At 36.3% G+C, this 9,785-nt stretch overlaps 1 protein-coding gene across 4 annotated transcripts in view; it reads right to left on the bottom strand.

The window, feature by feature from the left end:
* Nucleotides 1-4,029: 4,029 nt before the first annotated feature.
* Nucleotides 4,030-9,785, bottom strand: part of SLC4A4 (solute carrier family 4 member 4) — a 345,711-nt gene continuing 339,955 nt past the window's right edge. For 3 of the 4 annotated variants that reach the window (XM_032334538.1, XM_032334539.1, XM_032334536.1), the window contains exons 24-25: nt 5,386-5,465; nt 4,030-4,659 (exon numbers count right to left, since the gene is read on the bottom strand). In XM_032334538.1, coding sequence (XP_032190429.1) covers nt 4,554-4,659; nt 5,386-5,465 — 186 coding nt within the window. In that variant the 3' untranslated portion in view covers nt 4,030-4,553. Of the gene's footprint in view, nt 4,660-5,385; nt 5,466-8,599; nt 8,697-9,785 lie in introns of those variants that run through there. The other variant, XM_032334537.1, reaches the window with a different exon arrangement.

Raw genomic sequence — 9,785 nt, 5'->3', positions numbered from 1 at the left:
TCCATTATAAAGAAATACTGACTCTGCTTTATCCATTCATTAGTCAATCATACCACTGGCTCCATTGCTCTTAGATGGACTTTTTTTTTTTTTTTTTTGCTTTGAACCCTTGCATTATTCTACTTCATTAATACTTATATAGACAATTCCTACTATGTCTTATTTTATATAATTTGGACACATCTTATCCTCCTATCTCGAATTTTAAAAAGCCATCTGAGGCCAGTCAGGGACTCTAACTTACTCAAATCTTTGTATTGCTGGTAATACCCAAAGAGTAAAATAACAGGCACTTGATAATTATTTGAAGGGTTGAACAGAAGCACTTGACACTCATAAATGCATAAAGTTACTTTATTTTAAGTATACATTTAATTTTGAAAAATATAAATGCTAAAATATCTCATCTTCTTCATCTCTTAATTCCATAAAAGTCACAATAGAAAGCTTCATAAAACTGTAAAATACTATAATGTTATAGGAATTTAGGTTTTATATTGGAAAAAAATCATTAGTAATATATTGAAATGTTTTCTGTTCTTTATCATTTTGTTCCACCATGTTGATCTACTTCATTTAAAATAAAAAGATGCATCATTTCTCCAAAGTTAATAAAGACTTAAGAGAATAAAAATAAGAATATCTGAAAGTGCGTATTGATTCTGAAAAGTAAGGTGTACAGATATGTACCAGCCATGAAAATGGCTAAAAAGAGGCAACTATTCACTCTTTTCACATTGTAGGACTGGGACAAAGTTAACTTCTGGCTCTAAAAGTTTCACTGGATGACTTTAGCCCTGAGTTGCAATTATCTGCCTGGGAAACAGAATTCAGGATTTTTTTATGTACCCATAGAGCACAGAGAAATGAGCTAAGAAATAGGTCATATCCAAATTTCCGGTCAAAACACAACTTGACTGGTTGATGTATATCATAAAACTTTTTTATTTCAAGCTGCAATGAAACTCAATGAAATCATCGTCTGAAAAGTCCCAAGGCCCATTGGTCAGCCAAGTGTTATAAAGTATCATTTGATTGTATTCAGCCGTTTGGTGCCACTGGGCTTTATATTCATGCTGTGAAGAGTAGATGTGAAATTATCACGGAATAAATAAGAAAATCTCAAGTTCCTGTACCAAAATCATTAAGTGGTAGGAAAAGAATTGAAGAAAGCTTTGTCCCATCCCTGAACAATGTCAACCTCTGTAATACAGCTCAAATGGTTTCATTTTGTTTTTAAAGGATAGTCAGCAGTCAATACATTTCAAGTACTTTAACACAGTTAAAAAAAAAAAAAACTCGGAAGACAATTGTTCTCTGTATTGAACAGCAATTATAGCTGATAAAAGATTGACTCTGTGTGTGTTGGTGCATGTGCATAACATATACCCAAACTGAATTACTAAGAGCAGATAATTACTTCATCCTACCCCCCATTTTCTGTGGTAGGGGTCTGATCAGAGAGGGTTTTGTTTTTTATTTTTGTACATCTTGAAGCCTCCATCTCCCACCCCCACTCCACTGCTTAACTGGAAGAAGAGGCAGGAACACTACAGCCTATGGCACAGAAAATAGTTCAGATTCCAGGCCCCTGTCTCACACAGTAGAAAAGCGTGATCTTTATCAAGGAAAGCAGTGTCTCCAAGAGATTTTTCTTTCAAATGCAAAACCAGAGGCCTTTATGTCCTTAGATAAGGCCAACTCTTGGCCCAGTGATCTCTTCAACAGTAAGTCTGTACAATCACAGGACTTCTGCTTGATATCCTGGGAGTGTACCCTTAGTCTTGTACTCCTAACAGCTCAAGTATTTCATGTCTCCATATTCACATCAGGAAAAGAAATTCCTCATTGTACTATATTCTGTGTGTGCAGTTTACATAGAAATAAAACCATCCCACAGTCTGGTTAGTTCTCAGAAAATGAGTAAATTCAGTTAAAATACAGATGATCTGATGGCTCTGGATGGACTGCGGGTTGTGCGTGCTTATTTGGTAACTACTCCTACTCCTCTGAAAGTAATGATTTTTTAAAAGCTTCTCTGGGTTCCAAAATATTGAAAGGGTTTGCTATTAACTGCTACTTTGAGCAAATGGAAGGTACTGTTCTGCATTCATATCATGAATTTCAACCTTTGGTCACAGAATATAGATCATAAGTGGAGGTGCAGATAGCCTTTAGATCTACTCAAAGGCTTAAATATTGAGTTAAGTTGCTTCAGGAGTTCTTTGAAAGAGATGGAGAGAGGCAGAAATCCTCAAATACTTGATTCATGATCAGAAAAATAAAGTATTACATACAGGGCCTTTATAAATGTGAACAAAAGTGTCTTTAATTTAACAAGATCATAGGTCAGGCTAAACTTATGCATGGCTCTTAGACATTATATTGATGCTTCCCTTGGTAAAGAAAAAGGAAAAGCTTCTTATAATTTTATACTGCAGTAATGAAAGAACTAGATGATATAATCATTTAAAGAATAGCTCTAAATACAAATCTGATGCCAGAACTTGGCATGTAAGGTTTTAAAATAATATGTAATTTGCTGTTTCCATTTTAATGAAAAAATTACAGGTCATTTATGTCTAATTTGGATAAAGTTTTAAGATTATCAGATACTATAAAAGTAAGCGACAATTCAGGGTACTAAAGTTTTATAATCAAAATTTTAAGGGGACTGAATTATAATTTAATTAATATGAGAGTGAATGGGAGTCACTATGTGCATATTACGAAACCAAAATACATGGTTTCATCCTGCTTCTGGTACTCCTCCAACAATCTGTTTTAGTTATATATATTTAATTTAGATGGATCACAAATATGATTATATGAGTCCAAAATTATGAATTTAATGTTTAAAGTGTTATTCTTAATGCAGATTCACAATACATAATGTCTATTAAAATATTACATTTAAATTACATGCTAAATTTGGTTAATAAAGTGCTAATTTTCTTTTTTCTAATTTTCAATATGATACTTTGAAATACATGTACATACACACACATACACATATATTCTAAATGTCCTACTCATGAGGAATAATTGCCTTTCCATCATAAAAACATGTGCAAGCATTTTAAAATGTGTGTGTGTGTGTGTGTGTGTGTGCAGATCAGTCTGCAGTCCCATAAACACTGTACAGATAAGTAAATTATCTATTAATATTCCAATGGATTTTGTATTATAAGTATGAGCTCTTGGATCAATGATGTTATCCCGCAATAAAATTATACTTACCCTCATTTGCATAATAGTAAGTCTCTTAGACCTCTGATGAATTTTTCACATGTGGTTTGGGTTTTATGAAAAGTGACACAAGAGGCTGGATAATTTTGCCCATCCCCTACCTTCACTCTGTCTCCCCAACTTTGCACATATGTGCACCAGCCACACACAGAGTATGTACACAAACACACAAATATTTCAAAATGAAAACAATGTCTAAAAATACTGCATAGGACATTGACATGGTAATACAATCAGCATCTATGCCCAGATATTACTATTACCAAAACGTCAGTTATGCCCATTACATAAGAGCTTCTCCCTTCTCCCCCAGTCTCTTCATAGAACAGTAAGTTTCTTTTAAAGAAAGGGAAAAATGGATGCTAAGAAACATGGTGTTTTTAATCTGATCCAGCCCTCTGGCTTACCTTAGAGATTGTGTATTTGTGTGTGTATGTGTGTGTAAAAATCACATTATATACAATACAATTTTTACAGAAAGCCTGGCAGCTACAAATAAGAGGTAGAACTACTCAAAACTATGTTTCCTGCTGCAGGAAAAAATTCATTTTTTTTACAGTAATTAAAAAAAAGTTTAAAAAATTGACAAAAAATAAGTTGCAGGTTAGGCCCCATAATTTAAACAACAAAATCTACGAAGAAAATATTCTTCAATGTACTCAACAGATAAGTTCATTAAAGGGTTAAAAAAAGTTGCATAGGAAAAAGGGATATTCCAGCACTTGCTACAATGATGGCAATAGTTCTCTACAGGGAGTAAAGTACCTTGAGTTTTTCTTCTTTTGATAACTCTAAGATTAGGGCTGACAAGCAAGAGCAAGTTAGCATATAGCAGCACTTTTTTTTCCAGTCCTGGAGAGCTCTAAAAGCAAGGAAGGACTCTGCCTGGAGGTCAGGGTTTCTTCTACCAGACAGGCACACAAGCCAGTAAGCACAGCTCCAAAGCTAAAGTTGTAAGTTCCTTCAATATTTTAATCAAAGGTGTTACAAAATTGTTAATGCTTTTGCCCTCTGCTTAATAAAGGGAAAGGACAGGGTCTGTGCGTGTCTTGAGTGACAAAGGAATCTGGTTGTCAGAGGACACATCTGAAAATATGAAAAGAAAAGGGGAGTCTTCAGATGTTTTTAAGGAACGGTGAACTATTGTCTTGATTTTACCTATGCAAGAGAGAAGCAGAGTGAGTGCTATATTATTTGGCCAATGACCAAAACCCAAAACAAAACAAAAATTAAAAAATAAACAACTAGACAAAACCCAAGAACATTAACAACAAAAACTGTCAGTTTTAAGAAAGACAAACAGGTTACAATGTAGTTTCTGTTCCCTTGCTCCTCCAGAAATAATCATTGTCTTCAGGCTCAAGTTCTATCCTAATTTGAGGCACAACTTTTACTGGAGTTCTAGGAGGACTAGAGGAAAAAAAAAAGAGAGAGAGAGAGAGAAAAGAGAAAATAAATAGTAAGTAAATCAGATTCCCTTTATCGTTTGTCAAATGTATGTGCATTGTGCAGAAGCAGAACGTGTCGTCTGTCCTCTTTACTTATCTACTCTCTCTGTGTTCAAAGCAAACATTTTTAAATGGGATGAAGGTACAAGAGTCAAGAGATTCAAGTAGAAAATTTCATAAGCATTCACACCTAGATTAAGAACAAAACAAAACAAAAAAAACACAAAAACCGAGAAGGAGGACTGCCAGCTGGGTGATACTGTCAGAAATCAAAGGACAAAGAGACTTACATGAAGAAAATGTTCTGAGCTTTTGCTTTTTGGAAAATCAAGGAGGATCTGAAATGTCTAGAGCCGTGTTAAGACTGGGGAAGAAAACTACCGGAGAGCTGCCAGAAAATGGCAGCTATCCCTTAAATCAGAGATGATGTGAAAATGATAAAAGCAAACATTGGTCCTGGGCTTTACCATAACGATAGTGAATGCTTCCATTACTTTTAAGGATAGTAGATCTCTCGGAATACTTCCTACATAAAAGCTGGGGCGAGGTTCGGGCATTGAGTAATTGATTCAAGATAGCTTGTGGCCAGGAAGGAAAACAAGGCGTTCAGCCAATAATCTGCCGTGGACTACATTTCTGTGGGGCAATCATCCCACAGAACAACATAAAACACGGACTTGTCCTTTACCTTGGCATACCGAGTGACTGAAGGAAAGGAATTTTATCAGCATGATGTGTGGCGTTCAAGGAATGTTGGTGATCTTTCTCCTGGAAAAGAAAAATTTTTTTAAATTGTGAACAGTACTCTTTGCTAACGTATAAAGTTCGAGTAAAAATAAAAATCTTCATAAAAATTCATGCATGACAATTGGAAAGAGAAAGCAAGTTTAGGCAATTTCTTTTTTCTTTTTCTTTTTTTTTTTAAGATTTTATTTATTTGAGAGAGAAAGACCGTGAGAGAGAGTGTGTATGCATGAGCAGGGGTAGGAGCAGAAGGAGAGAGACAAGCAGACACCCCCCCCGCTGGGCGTGGAGCTGGGCTTGATCTCACGACCATGGAATCATGACCTGATCCGAAATCGAGAGTCAGATGCTCAACCAACTGAGCCACACAGGCACCACTAGACAATTTCCAGAGATATCATATTGAGCTGAGAAACGAAGTTATGTGACCAAGATAACAATCTGTTTATTTCATTTCCCCTAGGTATGCTGGGACGGACCACTGTTGTTTTCTTCCATGAAGGGGTTGGAGGCCAATCAATTTTAGATCATCTACTTAATGTCTTAGGTCTTTGCCCTTGGATTTCCTTTCATTTTCAGCATCCTCAGTTTTGTCCTGCTGTTATTCATGGGGGAGAAACAGACTGTGAGGAATTTAATTATCCTGCACCTCTACTATCAATTTTGTTCTTTCATGGATTATAAAAGATTAATACGACATTAGAAATAATTTCAGTTAGAATGATCAAAGATATTTTGCTTAAGTAAATTTCTAATATGATACCCATTTTCCATATATCCTCCTGATGGGTTTTTGAGGAGATGAATAACAACTAGCACTAAATAATCAATTTGCCATAAACTTTTTTCCAGGAGCCTCAAGTTCTAGCTGGTGGTGCTTTTTTAAAAATTTTTTATTTTTGAAGCAGCCTTTAAACGTTACTTAGAAGAGCTATACCAGGTCATGATGCCAACAGAAGACATATGTGCCATGTCCCTTTCTCAGTTTCATTTTGCTATTTATTCTCTAGCATTAATAATATGAAAAATGAAGCCAGGATATGGTTTGAGGAGCTTGAATTCAGAAAAGAAATATTAACTAAATCCCGTGGATAGGACTGAAAAGAAATTAGCCTCAGTTACAAGTTACGGGTTTATGGCTTGAACACCAAAGCTGAGACTCTTTAAACCCAGTGTGGCAGCCAGCCTCCAGGATGAACCCCCGCTGCTCCCTGCACGTCCTGGTATTCACGTCCTTGTGTAAGTCCTCCCCACACTGTACCAGGGTTGGTCTGCCTGAGACCAACAGAACATGGTAGAAGGGATGGATGGCAGGTCACTTCTGAGATTCAGTTATCAAAAAGTGCAGTTTCTGTCTTGGTTTTTCTCTCTGCTCTCACTGGCACTGGGGGCAACTACATGACGGGCAGCCCCACGGAGGTGCCCATGGGCCAAGGAACTGAAACTTCCTCCCAGTTGCCTTCTGCCTGAGTTTAGAAGCAGATCCCAGTTCCTGTTGTCTTCAAGCTTGGCTCCAGCCGAAAGCTTGTCTGCAATCTCACCAGAGACCTGGAGATACAACCACCTAAATCCTCTGCTCCTACATTCCTGAATGTCGGGAACTATGTAAGAAAATACTTGTTTGTTGTTCTAAGCTGCTAAATTTTGTGGTAATTTGCTCCATAGCAACAGATAACTAATATACCTATTTTTCATAAACCATTCATTTCCAACTTCTCATGGTAACCTCTTGCTGACGTTGCACTGGCATTGTCAAATGAAAATAAAAGTGTCTCAACTATCCTTTTTCCCCATAACATATCAGTTGACTTTGAAAAGCATCTGGGTCTAAAAGAAGGTATTTTGGGAGAAGGGGGTGGGATTATGGACATTGGGGAGGGTATGTGCTTTGGTGAGTGCTGTGAAGTGTGTAAACCTGGTGATTCACAGACCTGTACCCCTGGGGATAGAGTATTATGCCTCCATCAGAAAGGATGAATACCCAACTTTTGTAGCAACATGGACGGGACTGGAAGAGATTATGCTGAGTGAAATAAGTCAAGCAGAGAGAGTCAATTATCATATGGTTTCACTTATTTGTGGAGCATAACAAATAGCATGGAGGACATGGGGACTTAGAGTGGAGAAGGGAGTTGGGGGAAATTGGAAGGGGAGGTGAACCATGAGAGACTATGGACTCTGAAAAACAATCTGAGGGTTTTGAAGGGACGGGGGGTGGGAGGTTGGGGTACCAGGTGGTGGGTATTATAGAGGACACGGATTGCATGGAGCACGGGGTGTGGTGCAAAAATAATGAATACTGTTATGCTGGAAATAAAAAAAAATAAATAAAAAAAATAAAAGAAGGTATTTTCTTCAAGTGAGAACCCAAAGTGAAAGTAGTTTGGAAGCAATTGCTATGTGCTCCTAGAAAAGCTTGAGATATTCACTAATGTTACTATAGGGGTTTTCCGCTTTTTCACATAGTCTGTTACCTCAATTACAGAAGAAAAGACGGTATGTCAGAAACCATTACACTTTAGTCACTAAGCTATTACCCCAAAAGACCAGTCCACTTAAAAAGGCGTTTCTAAAATAGCAGAAAAGGAATAAGGAAATTAGGAAGAAACTGCATATATCTTATAATTGATACCTAAAAAGTTGTAATAATATTTTATGATTGATTGCTAATTTAATTGAAAATAACAATTATCCCAAATGCTCAGTAGGAACAACTGATTCAATGATCATTTAGAGACTCATGATGCAATTTTCTCTCTTGAACTCATTTGGTCATTGGCTAAAGCCTAAGGAAGACAAACAGTAACAGACAGTGATGTAGTACTGTAAGCTGCAATTCTACATATCAGCAGGCAAAATGAAAAATCAATTAAAAACACGGTTACAAGTTTAGCAATTGAAAGAAACTGGTGATAATTTGGATCAGAGCAAAAAACTACCAAACAAAAACTTAAAAGGTTATGGATGAAAGAAAGAAAAGTGAGGCTCAAGGAATGTAAAAATGAAGTTTTATAGTAATTACATGGAAATCTTCATATAGGAAAAAAAAACAGAAAAGAAAATAGAGGGAAAGTTAATATAAATGATAATTCTAAGGTTTTCTCTCTGCAAGCGCAAATCATATTTGAGCAGATAGGCAAGAGGTTAGTTCTACTCACTGTCGGAAGGTTTGCTATCACTTAGGAAAGGTTGCTGTTCCATGATGTCCATTGGAATTTTAATACTTGGAACTTTTTCTGAGTATGGGCAGTCAGACTGTGAAAGAAATTTACAACAGTTTTTAGAGCATTTTTACTATACAGCCCTCCCTATCTCCCAGTATTGATCAAACCTACCATATTAGCATTTACATCGTCTAAGGGGAAAAGACTTTGATATGATCATTTTTACTTGCAAACTTTTCAAATTCTACACAATTTTCTTCAGGTTTGCTTTCCTCTCTTCTGAGTTAATGGGATAAAGTCAATTAAAACTAGAACCACACCAAAAAGGGATCACTACAAATTAAAACAATTATAAAGCTTTCCAATAAGCTGGATCCACAATCAGCAAATACTGATGGCTTTGTTGTAGGGTAAAGTAACTAATCTCAACGTGAAAGATTAAATTTAGGAAACACCCTCAACTAGAACATGGTCTTGAAATTTTTGTTTAGTTTATGCTTTCTGATTCCATGTCCAAGACTTTCCTTCCAAGACAGGTAGAAGACTAACATTCACTATCAAGGAACCCCGATAGAGAGTTGAAAATGAACCTTTCCCTCCTACTCTAATAATCCATCAAAACTATTTTTGAGTCAAATGTTCATTTGAATTTGCTTATACCAAAAATATTTGAACATTTATCAAAATGTGAGAAAATAAAAGGAAAGTACTTATGATCATCAGGTAAATCACAATGGAAATAAAGTGATAAAATCTGGCAGCTATTCATGGGTCTGTTTGAAAAAAACACGTCACCAGAGCCAAAACTGTAACAGATTTTCACAGGATTACCACCTTCCTTTTTTAAAGAATTCATTATATTGAATACAACTCTATGTTTGGACCGAAAAGATCAAATCCATCCCTTAACTGGAAGTACCAAAGAGATGCCCATTAGCAGAAATATTGGGAGGGGGGAAAAAAGAACCAGAGGTCGAAGAAAAAATAAACCTTTGTAGACTACTATATACACTGAAAATTCCTTTAAGGTGAATATAAAGAGGGTAATAAGCCACAATATGATTTTTTTTTTATTTGACAGACAGAGATCTCAAGTAGGTGGAGAGGCAGGCAGAGAGAGAGAGAGAGAGAGAGAGAGAGAGAGGAGGAAGCAGGATCCCCACAGAGCAGAGAGCCTGAT

Source organism: Mustela erminea, chromosome 2 (assembly GCF_009829155.1).
Source record: "Mustela erminea isolate mMusErm1 chromosome 2, mMusErm1.Pri, whole genome shotgun sequence".
NCBI lineage: Eukaryota > Metazoa > Chordata > Mammalia > Carnivora > Mustelidae > Mustela > Mustela erminea.
The sequence above is the reverse complement of the archived record's forward strand: the minus strand, read 5'-3'. Positions and strand labels throughout refer to the sequence as shown.